This window comes from Nilaparvata lugens, chromosome 7 (assembly GCF_014356525.2).
Source record: "Nilaparvata lugens isolate BPH chromosome 7, ASM1435652v1, whole genome shotgun sequence".
In the NCBI taxonomy this organism is placed as follows: Eukaryota; Metazoa; Arthropoda; class Insecta; order Hemiptera; family Delphacidae; genus Nilaparvata; species Nilaparvata lugens.
The window spans coordinates 47,935,732-47,961,240 of NC_052510.1; the positions used below are offsets into that span (position 1 = coordinate 47,935,732).

At 35.3% G+C, this 25,509-nt stretch overlaps 1 protein-coding gene across 1 annotated transcript in view; it reads left to right on the forward strand.

Annotated features, from left to right (window-relative positions):
* LOC111054315 (syntaxin-binding protein 5-like) overlaps positions 1 to 25,509 on the forward strand; it is a 375,057-nt gene that overhangs the window by 339,539 nt on the left and 10,009 nt on the right. Inside the window, exons 5-11 of the mRNA XM_039431956.1 lie at positions 756 to 819; positions 4,403 to 4,686; positions 4,972 to 4,976; positions 6,873 to 7,164; positions 14,462 to 14,753; positions 16,082 to 16,204; positions 17,616 to 17,770. Of these exons, the coding sequence (XP_039287890.1) occupies positions 756 to 819; positions 4,403 to 4,686; positions 4,972 to 4,976; positions 6,873 to 7,164; positions 14,462 to 14,753; positions 16,082 to 16,204; positions 17,616 to 17,770 (1,215 nt within the window). The remainder of the gene's footprint in view (positions 1 to 755; positions 820 to 4,402; positions 4,687 to 4,971; positions 4,977 to 6,872; positions 7,165 to 14,461; positions 14,754 to 16,081; positions 16,205 to 17,615; positions 17,771 to 25,509) is intronic.

A 25,509-nucleotide genomic window follows, 5' to 3' on the forward strand; every position in this document is an offset into this window, starting at 1 on the left:
AGGATTATATAATTATTTTGTGAATTTTACATTTTTTATGTATTTTCGTGTAACTTATGGGACAATAAAGAAGTTTGGAAATCAAATCAAATATTCTTCGCATTATCGTCAGTTCTAATCTTTTGTTTTTCTAATATTTTCCACATCCTTAACTTCCTAGTTAAAATTTTAAAGATAAATTAATTGTTTGCTCTTCAAATATTTTGATAACCTAGGTACAAGTATAGTGTATCTAATAAATGATCTGAATTGAAATTAATATTAAAAGAACAATAATGCTCAAATTATCTTCATCATTATCTTGATCAATCATTAGAGGAGGAACTAATCGTGAGTTAGTTAAGATCAATATTGAATAAGGTTCTATTTACAAATTCAGTAGACATAAATAAAATATAAACCACTTGTGAAGTTTTCCCACTTAGACAAGTCTGTGTGTGGGGAAAGAGTTCTAATGAAACATAACTTGATAATGAAAAGAAAATAATAAATATTCACAATTTAACTTGGTATAAAAAGTTATTAAATTCAGTGAAGAAAATATATGTTTGAATTGAAGTAGTACAATATTACGGTATACAGCTTTAACATAGCACAAGATAAAATTTAAAAATTCAAGAATGATACATTGAGCAAAATCTCAGGTGATGTATAATCTGTCAAATACATACCATCAAAGAATTACTTGTGATAAAAGGTTATCTTGTATTCAATATGATATCAATCCATTCTGATAAGTTTTTTTTATGTTGCAGAACCCGGAAAACACACCCTGGTGCCATCGTCCATTTAAGTGATAACCCGTTGGATTCTAGTAAGGTAATAATCATTCACACATCAACTCAATCTTCCAAAATTGGAATTTCAACATGATTGTCTCATTTCTTATAATTTATATTGTTTGTGACTCCATCTCAATAGGTAATATTCAATTTTCCACTTATCCCAAATTCTAGTTCAATCCTCAAAGTTTCCCATCACAACTTCACCCTGTAAAGAAAAGAACAAAATAATGGAAAAAGGATGATCGATGAACTTTCTAGTTCTAGTCAACCTTGAAAATTATGCTATTATTCTCTTTCAAACAAAATAAAATTTATAAAGGATTATAAAAGAAAAAAACTGAATTAAATTATTTTAAAAAGGTGGATTGATAAACTCCTACTCGACATTGAAACTTCTCGAGAAGTTGGTTGATCTCCATTCTCCATGAATTGAATTCATTGACGAAATGTCAATAATGAAACATATAAACATTCTTATAGCATACGCTTTATTAAGTTACTAAGAAAAAATGCATTTACGACAATTTATTGTATCAATTGCTCATTAAATTCATAAAAAATGTATGGAAACTGGAGAGGAAATACTGCAATCATGGAAAAAGATTCATTCTTCTGAGACATGATCAAAAATCAATTCACATGATGATAGTTAAAGATACATTTTGATGATGACTCGACATTTAGATATGATATCCACTCTTAGATTCCTTTCGACCGCCATATTTCTCCTCTGATAACCTTGTGAGATATAGATCATCAAAAAATCTGGTGTGGTGCACTCACACAACTTTCCTTGCCGTTATGAAAATTTATCAAATGACGCTAGTGTTACCGCGCATCTCAAGTTTACTTTTCTAAGATCTGAGCCAGCTGGTGACAGGACAATAACGCTAGATATACACGAGATCTGCTATCTCTTCATAGTGAATGATTTAATAGAATCAACAGTTGCCAACAGTTTGCAATTGACTAATCTTATTTTCTGGAATTTCGAGCTTATTTTCAATTTTAGGTGAAAATGTTACTGAACATTAATTGTAGAGATTTTTATGCTCAATCTTTTCCACTCGAAATTCATCATATAGTGTAAGGATCTTAAGTTCCAAATTTCAAGTCATTCCGTTAATTGGAAGATGAGATATCGTGTACACAGACGCACATACACTCATACACACACACACCCACACATACAGACCAATACTCAAAAACCACTTCTTTGGACTCAGGGGACCTTGAAACGTATAGAAATTTGGAAATTTGGGTACCTTAATTTTTTTCGGAAAGCAATACTTTCCTTACCTATGGTAATAGGGCAAGGAAAGTAATTAAACGTATAGAAAACATGAAATTAGGGTACCTTAATTTTTTTTGGAAAGCAATACTCTCCTTACCTTAGTGGTAATAGGGCAAGGAAAGTAAAAATTATAAAATATAATATTTGCTAATTATATCAATCATTTTATGAGGAATGAATAGGGGAGGTTTGTGAACAGCATAGGCTTACAATAACTGTCAAATATCTTGGAGCGGTAGCTTTGATGGAAGCTATATTGGGTTTGAAGATGTCATGAGCAGCCGTTGAGGGTGGTTCGTGACGTACGAGAACTCCAACAAGGCTGTCAATATTGTTAATTTATTAGCGCTCAAGACTTGCATTGCATATCGATTAATTTACAATGTTGAAATGAGACTGAGCACATAATGTATTCTACATTACGATATGGATCCGTTGACAATGTTGAAATCAGACTGAGTACATAATAATACTCTACATTATAATTTATGGATCCGTTGCAATGTTGAAATCAGTGCAACTAAAGATGGAATATTCTCAGTACAGTAATTGTGAATCAGTTGATTCGATAGTTTGTTTATTTATTAAACTGAGACAAAAACACATAATCATGAAATGATAGGAAATGAAAAAGCATGCGATAGCAGGGTAACAGCACCCTTACTATTTCATTCCCGATTTTGATTGAAAATTAGCTGAAAAAAAGTTATGATTCCTCAGTTTGAATAATAACTATACAAAATTGAGATGAAATATTTTTATGATTAATTATATTCCTACATTGTTTAAAAAACGATATGGCAGAACGTTGTGGAGGTAGAAAGGGATAACCCTAAGACCAGTTATAGAATAGACACGCCCCATTGTATATTCATACTGGAAGTCGATGAAGCCAACATCTACCGCCATATCGCCCCATCGTGATTTCAACATTATATCTATATATATAAAAGCGAAATGGCACTCACTCACTGACTGACTGACTCACTCACTCACTCGCATAACTAAAAATCTACCGGACCAAAAACGTTCAAATTTGGTAGGTATGTTCAGTTGGCCTTTTAGAGGCGCACTAAGAAATCCTTTGGCAATATTTTAACTCTAAGGGTTGTTTTTAAGGGTTTAAAGTTCGTCTTCTAGCATGTATATTCTTCTTCTCCCAATCTCTCAATTATAATTGAAATTTCCATATCATATGTTACTATAGAACTATAATCTAGATAGAGTACCTCTTCGAAACAGTTGTTAACTGGCAACTAAATTAATAATTTTGTCAGGTTGGCATTAAGTTGAGTTGACTTTGTTAGGTTGGCACCAAGTTGAAGATTTAAATGCATTTATCGCGGAAAAATTGATTAAGCACTGCTACTTCAATCCTGGGAATATTACATTACTAGCAGTCAGGCTCGCTTCACTCGCCATATCCGTTTAGCCAACCGTTTAGTCTGGACCCCCGACTGGATTGTCCTAATATATGATAAAATGCCCAAATGAAAAATGCAGGCGAGCGAAGCGAGCCTGCTGATCTCATTCTTGGATGATCCAGTCGGGGGTCCAGGGGGCGGAGCCCCCTGCTAGACGGATATGGCGAGCGAAGCGAGCCTGACGGCTAGTAATATATAATTATAAGTTCTTAATTATATAATTTTAGTTCTTTAATAATTTACTTCCATCTGAAATAGATACAATCTGCTATGGAAAACAATGTAAACAAACTCTACAGAAAAGTTTTCTATATGTTGCTGACGTCACGATGGGGCGATATGGCAGTAGATGTTGGCTTCATCGACTATCAGTTTGGGGCGTGTCTATTCTATAACTGGTCTAAGGGATAACCCTATCTGCTTTGTCGAATGATAGACAAGGATAGCAATACCATTTCTAAGCGCAAGGTGACATCAATGAAAGTCTCTATAAACATGAAATCACAAAAAAATATACTTCATAACACATTTGTTGACTATCCTACAAGAATAAAACAAAACTCTTATTTGTGAATAGATTTGATTTAATTTGATGAATACTTCTAATTTGAAATGAATCATCTTGTCTAATTGTTGCTAAATATTCAACAAATGCTGCTAGTATGACTTGAATCTGATTATTCGCTTGACTAGCTCAGAGGCCCAACATTCAGTGGACATTTATTTTTTCTGCACACTTATTTATTTATTTTCATAAAAAAGCACTGAATGGGAGAGAAAAACTAAGGATACTCCTTGTACTATTTATGTATATGTACTACATATACATGGAAAAACTTTGACAAAATTATCCCTCATATAACAAACGCTGCCAATTTGACATGAATCCGTTTGTTTAGCTGTTGATCGGCTACGAGTGCGGCCAACTGGTGCTATGGGACCTGCGTCAGAAACAGGCGGAGGCGCGCTGGCAGTGTGCAGAGGGCCTGCGGTCGGTCAGCTGGCACCACGAGGGCAAACAGTTCATGTGCAGCCACGTGGACGGATCGCTGTCCACGTGGAATGTGCGTCAGTCGGCCACGCCCATCAACTTGTCGCATCCGCACGCCAAACTCGGCAAGGATGGCAAGCCGGAGCCCTGCAAGCCCATACAGAAGGTCGAGTGGAAATCGTCCAAAACAGGGTCAGTAATCTCAAATACAATCCTTCCAATTGTTTCCTATAATCAGTATGAGATAACTAATCAGTGGATATTGATGTAACTTCATTTTTCGGTAACTAATCAGTGGATATTGATGTAACTTCATTTTTCGGTGGTGATTTTCAAATAGATGATCCATAAATTAATGTTTAGCTTTCAAATGTCAATATATTCATAGTAGTATCGGTTAAATACTTTTTCGCCCCACTTGGATGTAATGAGCAGGTTTACGTGCGTCATATGGAGGCCGAAAGTGATTGTTTTCAGACCAGGCCAGTAAAATTTTTACGGCCCTAGGGCTGTAAAATAACCTTGAAGTCAGCTGATTCTGATTTGATGTGAACGTGTTTACATAATAGTTTATGAAACGGAATCAGTTTATGCATCTAGAATTGAATAAAGTATTCTGCAATAAGATACTATAATTTTATTTGGATGAATGAAATACAGATAAGATATATATTATAAACTATTCAAATTCGATTTTCAGAGTAGGATAGAACTTCTAACCTAAACTTCCGAAGTCAACGACAACAAGCATTGTTGACGTTGACATTCAGATTGGCCAAATTTCAAGTGTGCTAAAACAGCTGATCAAAAAAACTTTTCATTATTTGTGTTTTATCATTCAAGAATCAAAAGATTTATAATAATATCATCTTATTGTCATTTGAAAGAATAAAAAATTATAAACTCAACCTCCCACATTAAAACATAATCTTTTATATTATTTAGACAAATCAGAATAAAAAATAAAAATACTTGGACAATTTCCTGATATTCAGATTACCTGAGATTTGCTAGAGCTATGACCTTCCAGTTTTGCTTTTGGAAGTGCCTAATAAACATTTATTCTCATAATATAAATATTGTTTTATTTTTCTGTGTGGCGAAAAATAGCGTTCGCACCACGGGCAAAAATGTGTTTCCGGCTCTCAATCTTTTCTAGTCCTCGGCCTACGGCCTCGGACTTAAAAACCGATTTCGAGCCGGAAAAGTCTTATTTTCGGCCCTAGTTGCGAAATACACTATTTTATCATCAAATACGGTACAACAATGTAGTACATTTAATCGCCTGAGAACACTTATTGCCCAATTAATCACTTTCTGTATAGTATTGAGGCTATCCTCCATTCTATCCTCTCCTTGAGTGGAAATTGTCTAAAATTGAAATTGTGGCTCATATACTTGCAAATAAAAAATTTAACTTTTTGTAAACTCGATACACAAATCGTGTGTTTGTGTATTCTTCAGCAGTTCGTGGAAGATTGTTGAAGTTTTTTATTCTTAGACTTAGCTGTGCACAATGATATCGCAAGTAATGTACCTGAAGATCAGTTTCTACAGTAACTTGCAGTACCGTGCTAAAATTTTTCAGCATGCCAAAAAATTTTGAAGTACAGCATTGCAAATCTGAACAAGTATTTAATGAATACTAGAGCTCCAACACAAAAATTACGATTCACAGACTGACTATATTTATAATTATTGTGAATGATATGGAATATCTACTCAGTGACTAAATCATGTTTTCGAATCACACAGGATCCATTTTCAATATACAATGTTGACAATATTGTTAGTTGTTTGCACTGTTTGAAATTCTTCTGACAGTTTTGTCTGTTTACAATGAATCCTGAGTGATTGAAAAGTATACTTCAGTCAGTGAATAAAAATATAAATCTCAGTACCCTTTTGAATTATTTTGTCACTACATGTTTCGGACATTAATGCCATTTTCAAAAAAAAAGACAATGAAATGGCGTATCAACCAAACATATTTTAGTCAGTGAGTATATATTTCGGACTGTTGACAATATATTTATTGTCTGGAAGGCGTTACTTTAGTGTTAGAGCTTGATGAAACTTAGCAGTTTATAATAAATCAAGAATTTCAAGAATACTATATATAACTGTTCAAATCATAATTAAGTTGTCTGCATTAACCTCCTTGAAAAACAAGAACAATTAATTGCCTGGTATGAAAAAGCTCTGGTTTTTGAGAACCAATCAATATCATAGTTCTGGATTCTTGAATAATATAGCTCTGTTTTTTTTGAATACAGGTACTTATTTATTCATGCACAACAATATTTTGCTATAGGAATAAAAGTATTGTTGTTCCTGTTGTTCTTATGTATCAATTCTTTGAATATGATATTTTGTAGATATGCAGGAGCCATACGCGATAGTGGTTCTGCTGCATAACGACCTGGTGGTGATCGACCTGCTGAGCCAGGGCTTCCCCTGCTTCGAGAACCCCTACCCGATGGACTTGCACGAGTCGGCCGTCACCTGCTGCACGTACCTGGCCGACTGTCCGTCCGACCTGATTCCCGCCTTCTATTCGGTCGGCTCGCGCAACCACAAGCGCACCGGATTCAGCGAGAAGGAGTGGCCGCTCAGCGGCGGCGAGTGGAACCCTACTAGCTGCAGCTATAACGAAATTATTCTCACTGGGTAACACTTTCCAATTTTACAACAACGTCATTAATAAGACAGAAAACATCAATTTAAAAAATCTATTACAAAGAAATCTTCAACTTTATATAAACATTCATTGACCAGTACTTTTTTCAAATATTTACAGTAACTATTAAAGCTCATTCTTTTGATATTTTCAGGCAAAGCGTTATAAAGTTTTATTGACATGTATTGCCAGTTTTTTTGAGAACTTGTAAATTGGCAATACTCGACTCTTATATTATTCCTATGTCTAGTGTTATGTTGGTGTATCCTAGAGTTAACATCATATTCATTTTCAGTTTTCTTCATTGAAATCAAGCATGACAATACATACAAAGATGGCAGTGTTAATAGTCCGAGTTCAATAAATAATGATTTGCATGGAGTACGAGGAGCCTTGTGGCAAATTATTCTTACTGCTTTCTTTTGACATTTAAACAAGATGTCAGTAGTTGAGCCATTGCCCCACAGCTGGATTCCATATAGCAAAAGGCTATGAATATGGGCAAAGTAAACACTCATTAGAACAGACATATCTACAATATTACATAATCTACGTAAAAGGAAGATGCCCTTGTTGATTTTTTTATAAATATATGTTATATGGCATTTCCAAGTCAGGTTGGTATCAATTTTCACTCCAAGAAACTTAATTGAGTTTATGTCATTAATTTTTCTGTCAAAGCTAAAAGTTATATCCTCTGTTTTTGTGGAATTAATGCTCAAATTGTTTGCTGCACACCAATCTTCAATTTTAGAGGTATTATTCAGTATGTTAGAATACAAATGATCCTTATTCTTATTAGCTACCTTTAAACCTAAGTCATCAGCAAACAAATACGAAGCACTATCGTCATTACAAGAGTTAATAATATTAGGCAAATCATTAATATAAACAATGAATAACAGTGGACCAAGAATGGAACCTTGTGGTACGCCGTATTTGACTATTCCACCTCTAGAATACTCGCCATTTTTTAAAACATACTGTACTCTATTTGTAAGATAGGAATAAATAAGGTCAACAGCCAATTGATTCAACCCGTAATAAGATAGTTTATGACATAATATAGTATGATCAACAGTTTCAAACGCTTTGGTCATATCAAAACTTCTAAATTTGACATATTTATGGTTTTCCAGATCGTTGATTACTTCTTTTACAAGCCTCAAAACATTGTCGCCTGTACTACGATTCCTCCTAAAACCATATTGGTTATCAGAGAGTAGTCTATTATGTTCAAAATAAGCTGTTAATTGAGCGTAAAGAAGTTTTTCAAAAATTTTTGATATTATGTAAACTATACATATCGGCCTATAGTTATCAATAATCGATCTAACACCTTTCTTATAAACTGGTATTAACTTGACTTTTTTCAAATCATCCGGAAACAACCCTAGGCTCAAGCACTTATTAAAGATTACAGTCAACACCTCTGCAATATTTGGAGCTGCCAATTTCAAGATGAATGAGTTTAATCCATAGATATCTAGAGTATTGGAATTGTTCATATCATTTATTGCTGCAAAAACCTCTTCCACCTTGAAGTCTTTAAACGCAAAACAAACCTTTGGCTTAGGAACTTTGTTGATATAATAGTCATGCTTGAGATTACTCTCAGGAATACTTCTACTAAGTTGTTCTACTTTATCTAGAAAAAACCTGTTAATTTCATTTTCGGTCATGTTGCATTCATTTTTACCTGATTTACAATTAACACTAATATTATTATTTATTATTCTCCAAGCTGCTTTTGTCTTATTGTTACTATTTTTTATTATTGAATTATTATAATTTAACTTAGCTTTTTTTATAGCAGAGCGATAATATTTTCTCAACTTAAGGTATTCTTGTTTCATCTCTTCACTAGGAGAATTTCTAAGTAAATAATACAGACTTTCACATTTACTCTTCAACTTGCGTAATTCAGAACTGTACCAGTTATTTTTACTTCTATTTACTTTTGTTTTTATTTTTTTACGCAATGGGAAAGCCAAATTTACTGCCCACATGAATAGTTTTTGGAACTCACGAATCTGATCAATGACATCTGTCAATTCATACACTTGTATCCAATTTATTTGTTGAAGACTTTCTAGGAAGATATATATATTGCTCTCATTTAATTCTCTAGTCAAAATAACTTCTTTGTTTAAAATTTTATTATTATCATTTTCTAGTTTTAGTTTAAGGCCTATAGCAAAGTGATCTGAAAAAACAGTGTAAACAATCTTGCTTTCCCATCTACTAGAATGGATGTCTGTTACAATATTATCAATGCATGAGCCACCTGTATCATTAGGCCTTGTAATCTCATGCGTAGTTACATGCAAATTAAAACTTATTAATAAATTAATCAGATCATCTCTTTGACTAGACTGAACATTAAAATCAACATTAAAATCTGCACAAAGAATAACATTAAATTTTTTAAAAGTAAACAGGAAACTCAACATTTGATTTAGAATGACTAGAAAATTATTAAATTTATTTACATCCCTACTATATGGTCTATAGACAGACAAAACAATCAAAAATATTTCAGGTATCTTGAGCGCACAAGCCTCACAAATCATTTCAACTGATAAATCTTGTATGTTTTTCAGTTCATTGAATACAAATGAATTATTTATAAAAATAGCAGCACCACCACGGATGTGACTTGATCTACAATAATACGATCCTGTTCTAAAGTCTCCAATACTAATATTATTCATTTCCTCTTCATTCATCCAATGCTCACTGATTGCAATCACATCCAGCCTATTTTCTTTAGCAGTTATTTCAAGATAGTCAATTTTATTAATAAGACCCTGTGAATTCCAAGACAACAAATTAACCTCATTATTAGTCATAATTGGTTCAGGCCTAATGAGTTCTGAGTGAATTAAGCACAAATCATTATTGCTGTTGTCTGTTATTACTCCATAATCAATTAGATTTTTACTAGTAATATTAGAACTATTATTATCTAGATTTTTACTTATATTATCAGTCCTTTCACTATTAGTAATAATTGCAGATGATAAATCATTGTCAGTTGCTAAGAGTTTAAATTATCTGCCAAAATACTAGAAGAGACGCTTTGTTTTGTGCATTCCAAAACTTCAATAGATGATATGAGGTTGACCTTACATGGAAGAGAAATAGGTGCAGTCAAATTCGATTTTGAAAAATGATCCTTAACGTACTTGATAATTCTATCACTAACAAGTTTTTTTCCAAGCCTATTCATATGCATTCCGTGATTTGTGAAAAATCTACGTCCTATATCACTAATGCCTATGAATTTCACGTGAGAGTAAAGATTGCAGATTTTGAAAATCTCACTATTCGTCTCCCTTACTGCCACGTTGACGCACGACCAGTCAGCCAAATCATAACGTAGAGGAATCGAGAGAACAAATACGTTTGTTTTGTAGAGAGCCGCCAAACTCCTCCTCAGAGCCACAAGAACATTCTTAGCCTCATTACTACTAACATCATTCGAACCGGCTTGAATGACAACAGAGTCCTTCTCCCCAAAACTCTCAAAATCATCCGGCAAGACGTCCTGAAACTTAGCTCCCGGTTTCACAAAAGAAGTAAAGTTGTAGTCATTCTTGATGAATTCTCTGTAGACATTTCTTCCGTGACTGTCAGCAAAGTAATGTATTTTTATCTTACCCCCATCTGAGTTCTTTGGAATACTATTGTTTTTGTACTTGTTTGAAATCTTATTAGTTCCCAGCAAATTCTTGGATTGATCATTGACACACTTTCCCGACTTAACAAACAATTCGTCATAGAGAGACCTCCATTTATTTGTCTCTTCCCGATCCAACACTCTCTCATTTCTCAGAGTCACATTGTCTGCCTCCAGCGCTTCAATAGAAGTTGACATTGATTGTAATCTCCCCGTTAGAGAGTTATTCTCATCCCTGAGTGACTCAATGATCCCATTTAAGTCCTGACTTTGACTCAAATTCTCAGACTTTAACTGATCTACCTCATTTTTTAAATCCTGTACATATTTTATGAGGTCATCTCTTTGTTGTAATAATTCCAGCTCACGAATACTTTGAGTGTCGTCATCCCTAACCGTTCTAATATTTGGTGTATTAACACCCATATCACGTGATCTTTGAGTGGATTCCTCACGTGGTGATTGTAATGGAGTATCCACACTTTCCTCCAAAAATGAATGCTTATGAGATCCAGAACTTCCAGTAACCTTTTTCATCTCACTATCAGTTTTCACCGTGGCGGAACATCCAATTGTCAAACAGCGCCATGAGATATGACCATTAGATAAAATACTACCCCTTCTATAGCTGAATCCATCCACCTTTATGCCCTGTTTTCCCCTTTTCGTTTCAAAAATGTAAATTGACATGATATCTGTTATAAAGACAATTATCAACAGAAGATTCAATTATTATTTAGACTTTTGTATTCTATCACAATCCAAGCAATAAATTCTATCAGACTGCAAAAGATGTGATCACGCAGAGACAAAAGGAGAAACGAGAAGGAAAATAAGGGATTGCCTAGAGAGCATTCAAGGCGTGAATAAGGAAGCTCCTGATTTTAAGGATAAAGTTAGTTAAGAGTGGAAAGTTAAATATTCAATAATAATTAGTGAAGGAACTGGTAAAAGTCGCAAACCAAAGAAATAGCGAAAAGAATTGAAATGAGAAATATTGATTCGAAAAACAAGAGAGAGTCACGGGCTATCTGTCAAACGCTCAATGTTATTGTTGTTGTTTTGTTAACGGTACCTCAAGATTACAACTTGCCATCAGCTGATTCCATTCATTCGCTATAACCGGCAGCAGACGTGATAAGCAACAAGTTCCAACAGTCGCAATCCGATAGAAAACTTTTCAAACTACTAAGTATGACCCAGAGATTTAGGTTAACAATCAATTATTATCAATATTTCGAAGAGAGCAACACAGAAAATCAGTAGTCATGGAAAAATCAGTTCACCACACACTCACCACAGTAATTAGCACACACTCAAGCTTACTGAACACTATTAAATTATTCTAAATTTGAAAAAATAAAGTTTCAATATACTTGGAGCATTATCAAGAGTGCTTTTTGTTCCTTGGTTAGTATTTTCTGGTTACTCTGAGTGAAAAAGCCTATTGTTGATAATGCCCTAAGTGCATTGAAACTTCAGTTAGTCTCAAATAAATAATGTAAAAGTATTTTTCCGGTTAGTCCAACCAAAAAATACCACTGATGATGAAGCCTCAAGAGCATTGAAGCTCTAGTTTGGCTCAAATGGATAATATGGAACTGACAACATCTTTTTCATTTCACCTTCCACAACATCCACAACATTTCTGTTGATATTGTGAATCTTGTTCTTCTTCACTTTATTAAAAACAATATAGAAACATGTAGTACCCTTTTTATTTAAAACCTTTAAAAACTATAAAACATTTTAACGACTATTTCGGCCTACTCTGGCCATTTTCAAGTTGGATGTTTTTTTTACGAAAAGTAACTTTGTCAATCAAAATTTGTCACATTTGGCGCAGCCTGAAAAACAGAAGTTTGAGTACTGACAGCGAGTATCGATATCAATTTTCAATACAAACATTCCTTGAAAAAATCATACTCTTTCCAATTCTATACAATCCATTCATTTTTTGATCCAAACAGTTTTTCTTCTACATCGAAATTATTCATCTTTCATAGTTTTCAGATGTTCTTTCTCATAACTTTCGCCGTTTGCATATTCAAACATATTTATTTGAAGGTGCGTACAAACTTATACGCCACAAGAAAATTGCTTCTTCTTGTGATCTTTCAAATGTAAATAGTTCTTTTGAGAAGTGTAGGTGATGTAACCTATATTTTGATTTTAACTATGAAATGGTGATGATATTAAAATGAATTCATTGACTGGGTTCATTTATAAAGAGTAGAATTAGAACTTTAACAATGATGAGACTTTAGTAATCTTTTAGTTGAATTATCTGTGTGAATTTTTAACTTGAGAAATTCATTTTCCTGTTGAAAAATAATTTTCTCACATTAAGATTTTGCTAACTTGCGTCCGGGAAGACTCAAATCTTATGCAGGGTTGAAGTATTCTCACTGAACTATTTTTCCATTAGCGATGAAAAATACACGAGTATTTGGGAATAATTCAAACTTGCATTTTCCTTTCCCAAGTAATTGTGCTCTTTCTCCACGTGGACCGTCGTCTCGTTGGTGGTAGGGGAACATAATTTGCGTGGAAAAGTTAAGTTCCAGTCAAACCGCGAATCGAAACAGATTGAAAATCCAGAGGTAGCCTCGGGCCTCGAAAGCTCAAAATTAACGTGTTTGTTTATTGTTTAAATTTGTTAATGTGTATTATTTTCTCCGTAGAATTTGTTGAAGTAGTTAATTAATTATATGAAGGGAATGTGTGAGTGTTGAAGATTACTAGTGAGTCAACAATAGTGTAGGTAGTGAACATCTCTATAGTGATGGGATTAATAGTTTTAAAGAAAGTGTGTGCCCTTATATTAATCTAGCTCATGTTTGAAACCCTGAATTGACCGAGTCACCAGTTATTCATTCAAAGTAGAGAAATGTGTAAAGTTCTTGATACCATCGTAAACAGTTAGAATTCCAGACGAACAGTTAGCAAAATCTCACAGGCAGTTTTATAGAATGTGCAATCAAACGATAAAGATTTTTTGTTGTCCAAATTTAAATTAGATTAATTCATTTAATAAACATTCAGACGTTACATCGAAAGCAAAGTTTGTGATTTATAAAGTCCTATGACTCGCCCTTTAGAATTTAAAGATTTTGATTCTACCCCCATCTGAGAGCGGTTAAATTGGAAATGAGATAGTTTTGGGAATGAGTCTGTTGTGTCTTTCCACAAGTTGATAAGTGCTCGACAGTGTAAATAAATATTTGATTTTCTGAGTAGTTGTGTAGGTGATATTTTGGTTGTTATCCATACTGGGAAAAATACTATATGATTTATCATAAAACGTTTTTTTCAAGAAATATTTTCAATCAGTTTCGGCTGTTACACCATTATCAATCCCCAGTAAACTGTACATCCACAAATTCATTAAAAACGAGATATCGCATTTGATTGTTACACCATTATAAATCTCTGGTGATCTGTCCAACCACAGATTTATCAAAAAACTATATATCGGTTCCGGTTGTTACACCATTATTATTCTCTTGTAAACTGTCCACAACCGAAACCGATGTCTCGATTTTTAAGAAATCTGTGATTGGATAACATGCAGTCTTCTTATTCAATAAATATTTGGTCTGCAGGCATGCAGACGGCAGCGTGAAATTCTGGGACGCGTCGGCGGGCTCACTACAAGTGCTGTACAAACTGAAGACTGGAAAAGTGTTCGAGAAGCCGCGGACGAAATCGGTGGACGGAGGCGGCGGAGGTGGAGGCGGTGGAGGCAGTGGAGGTGGTGTGGGGGCGGATGATGACCCGTTCGCCGTTCACCTCATCTCGCTCTGCCCCGAGAGTCGCAAGCTGTGCATCGCTGGCGCAAGCGGATATGTCATTCTATTCAAATTCAAAAAATCCGACTCTGTCTCCGATACTATTGTGAGTATTCTTCATATTAGACACTTCATAATAAAGAAAGCTTTCATTATTAGATTGCATACATCATTCATCTCATTTATCAGTTCCAATGTATTTCAATTGCACATGAGTGGCCATAGTCGAGTGGATCAGATGCTGGTTTTATGATTAATAGGCCCTGGTTCAAATACCGGCCCGGGCAAGATATTTATCTCGGGCTACTCCCGTGTTTCGGATGGACACGTTAAGCCATCGGTACCGGCTGCCTTAAAAGCAATCACTAGGTCATGTCAGAGGCCCTGATCAGTGGCGACCTGAAAACTATGACACCAGAACTGAGCCAGCCAGCTCACTCGATATTATATTATTAATTGCACATAAATAGAGGAAGATAACCTCATCATTCATGAGTGATCCATTGATGCGAAACCGTATGAATGTTTGTGTGTGTGTCAATGAAGAAGCATCACAAAAACCTCATTTTCAACTTCTCCTACTGCTTACGGTGAGATTCAATTCAGCAAGTATTATTTTTGTTTTGCCAGGATAATGTGAAGGATTCATTTGAACCATTATCTCAGTGATTTACGAAAATTTGTTATTAGTTTTCTGTTCTTGATTTATTGTGTATTTCATTTCCAATGTTGTTTGGCAAAATTTCAAGTCTATTCAATTGTTTTGGCAAAATAGAACTGATTGGATTTGATTTTGAATCTATGGGAAGAAGATGATTTGAATCCGCATTGAGTGATTAGAGTGGATTTGAACTACAAAAAAGAATGCTCTATTTAATTGTGAGGTTCACGTTTTAATGACAGTATATTTGATTAAGATTGGTGATGTCATCATTCGACAAAGCAGTAAGAGCTTTTTCCTTTCCTAGCTCCACAACGTCGCCACATCGGGTTGTAACAATGTAGAAATATAATTAACAGGATATTTGATCTCAATTACGAAAGTCTATTATTTAATCATTAAAGAATTTATTTTCTTAGTGAAACAATATATATTTGATCATTATTTAAACAAGAATGAACAGTTTATATTTCATATATTTCAACAGATATTATACCGGTATCAGCAGCTATCCTCTGTAGAAGGCATTTGCAAGGCAGAGAATCTCCCATCTTCCTCCACTGCCATTATAACGTGGACCTCTCTATAGTCACGACTTCTATTTCTCCATGTAAAGAAATCCAAGCAAAATAATTTTTTAATTCTGATCTTTTACTGTGAAACATTTGAAAGAAACGAATAATTTGATAACAACTAGTTTTCGTACCAAATTAATATGTTGTAAATATCAAAAAAAAATTCAATATAATTTATCTCTTGTTTTTTTCTTGCAGACATTAGAAATTCCAATTATTTACGAAGTTTCCGATGACCCAGAGTGTTCTCCAGATTATGAATTTCCTCCCCGGCCTAGTCTTCTAAATAAAATGGAATCCACAGATGTGGATAATAAAAAGGTTAGTAGAAAGAAGAACTGAATTAAATTCAGTTCGTCAAAAATGATTAATATACAATACATTTTTTATCAAGATATTTCTATCGATGAATAGGATAAAAGAAAAGTTGAAAACTCTCACTAATAGGCTAATAGAAACAACATGATAAAATGTAATGAATAGCATTCAAATTTTTTTGAAATTTCACTACTTATGAATCATGATGGAATAGTGAACTCCAAGGACTCACAATATTGAAATTATCTGATTTTAGGCTACGATAGTCGATAAACATGGTTTGTAACTTACAATAATAATATAGAAAATTATTATTTATTATTGAATATTATGTGATGTTGAAAATGTTTGTAACTTACAATGTTAATTTATTTTTCGAACCAAACCTTTATTTGGCAGTCAAAACCTATCCTAACCCAACCTTCGGCATGCCCTAAAGCGGCCTGTACACAAATACATTAGCAGCGTCAAATAAGCGTCATTTAGATGTCACGGGAAAACGGAATTGCCATGCGCTTTTGAGTTTTGGATACTTCCGGTATGTCTTGATGGACGGTGTAAATTGTTGGTTTCAGCAATGAAAAATCTATCAAATGAGGAATAATAATATTCTATTATTATACATTCACTCCTTAATTCACAAATCTGTAGAATTCATCGATTTGCTGATAGACAACGTAATATTTGGCGTCACACTTCTTCTTCTTCTTCTTCTTCTCTTCTTCTTCTTCTTCTTCTTCTTCTTCGTCTTCTTCTCCTTCTCCTCTTCCTTTTCCTTCTCCTACTCCTTCTCCTTCTCCTTCGCCTTCTTCTTCTCCTTCTCCTACTCCTCCTTCTCCTACTCCTTCTTCTTCTCATTCTCCTTCACGGTTAAGTGCTGAAGGGGAGGGTATCTTTGATACACACTCTGAGAATGGACTTCTTAACCAAACTTCACCGTTTCATGTGGAAACATTACAGTAGTACCTTAACTTTTGCATACTTCGTCTTTTTTCTTGCTCAATATTATTGTAGAACTCTTTAGTTTAATATGATACACAATGTTATTTTACTGCTACTGGTATTTATTTTTAACGCTAGAACGTTGAAATTTGATTTTTTTTGAACACATGAATAATGAAATCTAAATCTGAATCCTTCTCCTTCTCCTTTTCCTTTTCCTTCTCCTTCTCCTTCTCCTTCTCCTTTTCCTTTTCCTTTTTCTTCCCCCTCCCCTTCTCCTTTTCCTCCTTCTCCTTCTCCTACACTCTCCCCCTCCATCAACCACTCCGTTACCCCCTCGCGGTGACGCCATATTGTATTCGTGTGGTAGCAGAAAGTTCTGGTTCACCCACATGTCTATCTGTAACAATAGTAGTAATATTATAGTAACTACATTACAGTAATAATTATTAAGTTGAATGTTTATGTTTAGTCGTCGTTAGAGTACACACTGCCGGTGCGAGTCCGCCCTGGCCCACAGAAGAAGCCAGCCGGCTTCCAGGCGTACATGGTGTGTCTGACGCCCATCATCAACGGACAAGTACCTGGTGCCATCACAGCACTTACCATCAACTCCTCCTACGGTCTGTAAGTAGCCCACCATCTATGTCACATCTTAAATAAGACCATCCCAAGGTCTGTAAGTAGCCAATTATCCAATTCATAAGTAGAATAAGACCGTCCTCAGGTCTGCAAGTAGCCAATTATGTAAGTCATAAGTAGAATAAAAACGACATACGGTCTGTAAGTAGCCTACTATCCACGTCACAATTAAAATAAGACCGTCCTAAGGTCTGCAAGTAGCCAATAATCTAAGTCACAAGTAGAATAAGACCGACATACGGTCTGTAGGTAGTCTACTATCCAAGTCACAACTTAAATAAGACCATCCCATGGTCTGAAAGTAGCCAATTATCTAAGTCATAAGTAGAATAAGACCTCCCTAAGGTCTGCAAGTACACAATTATGTAAGCCATAAGTAGAATAAGATCGTCCTAAGGAAATTGTTCAAGTTATAAGTAGAATAAGACCATCCTAAGGTCCGCAAGTAGCCAATCATCTAAGTCATAAGTAGAATAATACCGTTCTAATGATCGGTAAGTAGCGTACCAACTATGTCACAACTTAAATAAGACCATCCTAAGGTCTGCAAGTAGCCAATTATTCAAGTTATGAGTAGAGTAAGACCATCCTGAGGTCTGCAAGTGGCCAATTATCTAAGTCACAAGTAGAATAAGACCGACATACGGTCTGTAAGTAGCCTACTATCCACATCACAACTAGAATAAGACCGCCCCAAGGTCTGCAAGTAGCCAATTATCAGTCGTAAGTTGAATAAGACCGTCCTACGGTCTGCAAGTAGCCAATTATGTAAGTCATGAGTAGAATAAGACCGTCCTAAGGTCTGTAAGTAGCCCGCAACACTCATCAGTTATGAACTCTAGGAATGGCCACTAACGGTAGGACATGTATGATACCATAGCCACCTCTAATACAAGGTCCCGGCCCAAGATATTGCAACGTCGCAGTGTAGGCCTAGAATCTAATACATGATTGGTGAAAAAGATTAAAAAAAAAATACCAGATGATCTTTTTTACCAATCATGTATTAGATTCTAGGCCTACACTACGACGTTGCAATATCGTAGGCCGGGGCCTTGTATTAGAGGTGGCTATGATGATACACACGTCGTCATAGATTGTTGTATCATTACAGTGAAAGGCTTCGAGCAAATTTGTTTGAGGTCATGTTTTTGAGCCCACTAGTAAAATGAACACTCATCACTATTATAAACTCTAGGGCTGGCCACTAACAGTAGGACATGCTTGATAGACATGTTGTCATAGATTGTTGTATCATCACAGTGAAAGACTTCCAGCAAATTTGTTTGAGGTCATGTTTTTGAGCCCACTAGTAAAATGAACACTCATCACTATTATAAACTCTAGGGCTGGCCACTAACAGTAGGACATGCTTGATAGACATGTTGTCATAGATTGTTGTATCATCACAGTGAAAGACTTCCAGCAAATTTGTTTGAGGTCATGTTTTTGAGCCCACTAGTAAAATGAACACTCATCACTATTATAAACTCTAGGGCTGGCCACTAACAGTAGGACATGCTTGATAGACATGTTGTCATAGATTGTTGTATCATCACAGTGAAAGACTTCCAGCAAATTTGTTTGAGGTCATGTTTTTGAGCCCACTAGTAAAATGAACACTCATCACTATTATAAACTCTAGGGCTGGCCACTAACAGTAGGACATGCTTGATAGACATGTTGTCATAGATTGTTGTATCATCACAGTGAAAGACTTCCAGCAAATTTGTTTGAGGTCATGTTTTTGAGCCCACTAGTAAAATGAACACTCATCACTATTATAAACTCTAGGGCTGGCCACTAACAGTAGGACATGCTTGATAGACATGTTGTCATAGATTGTTGTATCATCACAGTGAAAGACTTCCAGCAAATTTGTTTGAGGTCATGTTTTTGAGCCCACTAGTAAAATGAACACTCATCACTATTATAAACTCTAGGGCTGGCCACTAACAGTAGGACATGCTTGATAGACATGTTGTCATAAGTTACATTTGGTAACCCCCTTTATAATGCTGATGTAGCTATGCATTGTTATTTACTAGCCATTAGTTTAGTTGCTTTTTCGAGTCAGTCTGTTGCCAGAGCTCGTAGAGCGTACATCGCTTATAACCATGTATTAGATGTATTAGTATGTTGAAATAAATAATTCTTTTTAAAAAGCCGGTTGGTTATTCCAGTTCCTTAACTGGCGCCCGAACCACCCTCGCGCAGTTTTCCGATGTTGTTCGTTTGACAATATTAGTTTTCCGATTCGTGTCGCGATCGCTTATTTCGACTTTGAAAAGGAACCTATCGGAGGACTAAGTGAGGTGAACCTTCAACTTCAACGGAACTTCTACACGGGATAACCACGCCACCGGACTCCTTTCATCTTGGCAACCACACTGGCAGACTCCTTCCGGAACGCTTTCATCCAACAACCGGAAGTAAATCCAGTTCTTACCATTGCTGCTACTGTAAGTAACGAATGAATTCTTCTACCTCAGCTTCACTTTCTTCTGCTTCAAATCAACTCATCAAGCCCTCCAAATTAGACTCTTCCACTATGGCAACTATCCCCAAACATCTGTTGGACTTTATTCCCAAGTTCGATGGGACACCTGATAAAATTCCCAAATTTCTCAGATCCATTGAAGAACTTTTCAGACTTTACTGTAATGATGCTATCGAAAAAACTCAACGTGACCAGAACCACTGGCTTTTGTATACCGCTGCACTTCACAACTTAGAAGGCACAGCTGATAGCGTAGTTCAAAATAGTGAGTGCTCCAATGTAATCGAACTTATTCAACTCATAAAGAAACACTTTTCCGATAAACGTACTGTTCCAGACCTCATAGCAGAGATTGCTATCATGAAAACTTTTCAACATGAACATCCCCTTGACTTTCTTGACAGACTAAACGAAAAACGAACCAGGGTAGTTACTCGCTACAAATTAGACGGTGTATCCGGCGACTTACTCAAAAACCTTCTTGAACAACTTGACATGACACTTGTAAGGACACTTATTCACGGTGTTCATCCAACACTCGGAGCTCATCTCCAAGTCTACAAGCTTAAGAACTTGGACGAAGCCCGCGACACCCTTCGCAGTGATTGCAGTATTGTGCTAAATCAATTGAAACTTACGGAATCTGTGTCTGATAATGCAGTTATCAATCCTCAATTTCGGCAGCGTAACTTCTTTCAACCGCGATCAGTGTTTCCCCAATTCAGGCAGTATTCACCTCGAAGTTTCCAACAACCCTTCAAGCAAACTTTTGCTCCTTTTAACCAATATAGGTTTCAACACAACCAATTCCAACAACCTCCACAAATCCAATCTCAACAGCCTCAACAGAATCTAGTACCATTTAACGCAAGATTTCAGCAGTCTCAATTTCAAACTGTCCAACCAAAATCCTTCAACAGTAACTTTCGTAATTTCCAAGGCGGTGCACAAAACGTTCGACAGTCTCCAAATTGGAATTCTCAAAATACTGTCTCAATGCGTACTGTTTCAACCAATCGTAGTAACAACTCTGCACGGAACAATTCGTTCCACGATGTTCATTATATGGAAGGAAATTGCATTGACGAATCTAACGTAAATGTCACTCCACTTGATGAAACTAGTTTCGTTCAATCTATGCAAACTCAAATCGATTCTCTCACTTCAGCTGTAAACGAATTGGCAGACCGTTTTTTAGGATTAGGCCCAGCTCCTTCGGGGGACCCGCCAATCAGTTCGAGTTGAAGATTATCAACAAATCCCTCCCGTACTTTGTCGATGATTCTAATCTAAAATGGCTTGTTGACACTGGATCAGTGAAGAACTATATAAATCCCGCTATTGTACCACCTGATGTGACTAGATTTAAGGAAGAATTTATCGTGAAGACACCTGCTGGTGAAAGAAAAGGAGATGAGTATATTTTTATGAACTCGTCACAAGTGTTTCCAATGTGTGCTAGAATTAAGATGTATTTATTTGAATTTTCTAAGAAGTATGACATTTTATTAGGACATGAAACTCTAAGTGTACTCAATGCCAATGTTAATTTCAAGGATAAGACGTTAGATTATGATAATGGATCGAAAAAATTATTATTTGTAATGAATTCTAGTAGTAACGAAATTGAATTGAAACCAGGTTTTAATGTGATAACTGTCCCAGTTAGGTCTATTCCCAATGTAGGACGAGGATTGCTTAAACCTGTAACAAATGATAAATTTAGTATTGAAGAAGGTATAGTAGATATAGTTAATGATGAATGTACATGTCTAGCGTTTTCTCATGAACTCATGACCATCAGTCCTGAACCCATGGAAATAGATGAGATAGAAACTATTTATGAGCCAACTAATGAATCAGTGACCGAGAGTCCCGAACATTTTGCATTAGTGAAGAATTTGATTTTTGAAACTTTGCGTACAGATCATATGAATGATGAAGAGAAAAGGGAGATATTTGATTTAGTAATTAAATTTCCCGAAATAATCAAACTTGAAAATATCCCTCTAGGGTCGACGAACTTACTCAAACACAAAATCAACACAGTTGATGACAATCCTGTATACACAAGAAATTATAGGTACCCTCAAATTTTCAAGAAAGACGTTCAAATTGAGATAGAAAAGTTGCTAAAGAACAAAATAATTCAACCCTCAAACTCCCCATACAACTCTCCAATATGGGTAGTTCCCAAGAAAATGGATGCTTCTGGTCAAAAGAAAATTAGAATGGTAATCGATTACAGAAAACTCAATGAAAAAACTATAGCTGACAAATATCCTCTACCAAATATTGAAGATCTATTTGGAAAAATAGGACGAGCTACGTATTTCTCGACGATAGATTTATATTCTGGTTTCCATCAGATTGAAATGGACCCAGAGTCTGTCCCAAAAACAGCTTTTTCAACAGAAGACGGCCACTTCGAATTTCTAAGGCTTCCCTTTGGATTGAAAAATGCACCCCCATTTTTTCAGCGTAATATGAACATACTATTTGCTAGAATGCCGAATGTTTTAGTGTATATGGACGACATAATTGTATTCTCTGACAATTTAGAGGAGCATTTGAAACATTTGAGATCCGTTTTCAAAAAATTGAAAGAACACAATCTTAAAATACAGCTCGATAAAACTGAATTTTTCAAAAGAGAATTGTTGTACCTAGGACATGTAATCTCAGAAGAAGGAATTCAACCAAATCCCGCCAAATTGAAAGCAATCAAAGACTTCCCGATTCCCAAAACCGAAAAACAAATAAAACAATTTTTAGGATTAACTGGTTACTACAGAAAAATGATCAAAAACTATGCAAAAATCGCTAAGCCTCTGACTCAAGCTTTGAAAAAAGATGTCAAGGTTGACATTTCTAATAAGGAGTACGTTAATGCATTTGAAAAACTGAAAACAATGCTACAAAACAGTCCAATATTGCAGTTACCCGATTTTTCTAAACAATTCATAGTTACTACTGACGCTAGCAATTTTGCTATTGGAGGAGTGCTTTCACAGATTTTCAATGGTAAAGATCTACCTGTTGCCTATGCTTCAAGGACATTGAACAAAAATGAGATCAATCTTTCAACCATAGAAAAAGAACTATTGGCTATTGTGTGGTGTTGTAAATATTTTAGGCCCTACTTATATGGACGTAAGTTTTTAATTCAGACTGATCACAAACCTCTCCAATGGCTTCATAGTATTAAAGAGCCAAATTCCAAATTGATAAGATGGAAACTTTTGTTAGAAGAATTCGATTTTGACATTACCTACATAAAAGGGAAAACCAACTTTGTAGCGGATGCTTTGTCCCGTCCTTATGACGTCACTATGATGGAAAATGAAGAGAATGGTTTTCGAGGTTTCGAGGATGGTTTTCGAGGTTTTGTGAATGATTTTCAAGGTTTGGAGAATACTAGTGATGACCCCCACGAATATGATGATATAAGTATAGACGATTTGATAAGGTTCAATACTAACACTGACGTACCCTCGATAGATAGTAGTACCTACGAAGATTTTTTTCAACGAATAGGTACATTAGGCGAGCGGAATGATAATACTGGTAATGATAACTTAGTAAATAATGCTAATCAAGGAAACTTTGTAAATAATAATGCTTATGATGACATTGATCGTGAGAATATCGTGAGTAATGATAATAATGATGACGAACAAGAAGCCGAGAACGATAATCGCAGCTTAGCTACGATACACTCGCAAGAAAGCTCAAATGAACAGGTAGTTATAGCTGATGATGATAAGTTGCTTAATATTGAGCATAACCAACTTATTCTTGAAAGAGGTGACCAAGCCCCTCAATTAAGAAAAATTTTTGGTAAAAGACGATTGACCATTTATTTTAGGAACGCTAACGATTATGATGACATGAAAAATAAATGTATTGAGTTTTTGAAACCAAAAACAGTATATGGAGTTTTCTGTTCGCGAGAAGGTGTTTTGTATGATGAGTACGAGAAAATTTTCAACAATTTTAAAAATGTGTTATTAGAAACGTTCGATTCGATAAAACTGAAAAGGTATAAGAAAATGAATTTAGATATAGTGGATACTGATGAACAAAAACAGATAATTTCAAATCACCATGAAGGAAAGACGTACCACAGAGGTATCAATGAAACGTATAATCAGGTAAGAAGAAGATATTACTGGCCATCAATGCTACGAGACGTAACAGATTACATTAACAAGTGTGCTGTATGCCTGAAAGTAAAGTATGATAGACAACCTGTTAGAGTCACATATAAAGTCACTCCTACTCCAGATAAACCATTTGAAAAACTACAAATTGACTGTTTCCAATACGATAAAATAAAGTTTTTGACAATGATTGATTGTTTTTCCAAACGATTAACAGTCCATCCCCTAAAAAGTTTGAACCAAATCGATATTCAAGAACGCCTGAATGATTATTTTTCATCTTTTCCCCTACCCAAAATTATACAAATGGACAACGGCCGTGAGTTTGACAATGCAGGTTTACGCGACTTTTTGAGATTGTACGGTGTTGAAGCATACTATGTCACTCCTGGACACCCAGACTCTCAGGGCTTAATTGAAAGAGCTCATTCTACGCTTATCGAAATCCTAAATGCAATTCAATTGGAGAATAAAAACAATTCAACAGAAACAAACATGAAACTAGCAGTTATAGCATTTAATAATACGCTCAACTCAACTCTGAAAATGACTCCCATGGAAATAACTTATGGCATATCAAACAATCCTTTTGTTAACAGAGTTACGGAAAGATTGGTGACAGAACAACAGTCTCACCAATATTTAGAAAGAATGAACTTAGTTCACAAGTTGATAAAGAATAAAATTGAATCCGAAAAACAAACACGCACTGAACAACTGAATGTCAATCGTGAAAAGGATGTAGAAATTGAAAAAGAACCTTACATTAAAACAACTTTTAACAAAAAAACTAAACCGAAATTCTTCAAAGTAAACTACAGTAAAGACGATAAACTAGCTACGAACCCTCGAGCAATTCAGAAACGCCCATTTAAAGTACACCCCAATAGAATGAAACGCCCCAAAAACTGGTGAAACGAAAGAACTTATGTGTTACAGGACACGATGATACCAATCCTACTTCTCCTGTTGCTGGCCCCAGCAGCACCTTATGAAATGATTGATCTGAGCAAATCCTCCGGTGTTGCTCCCATTAAAATTCAGAACTCCTTTATTGTTAA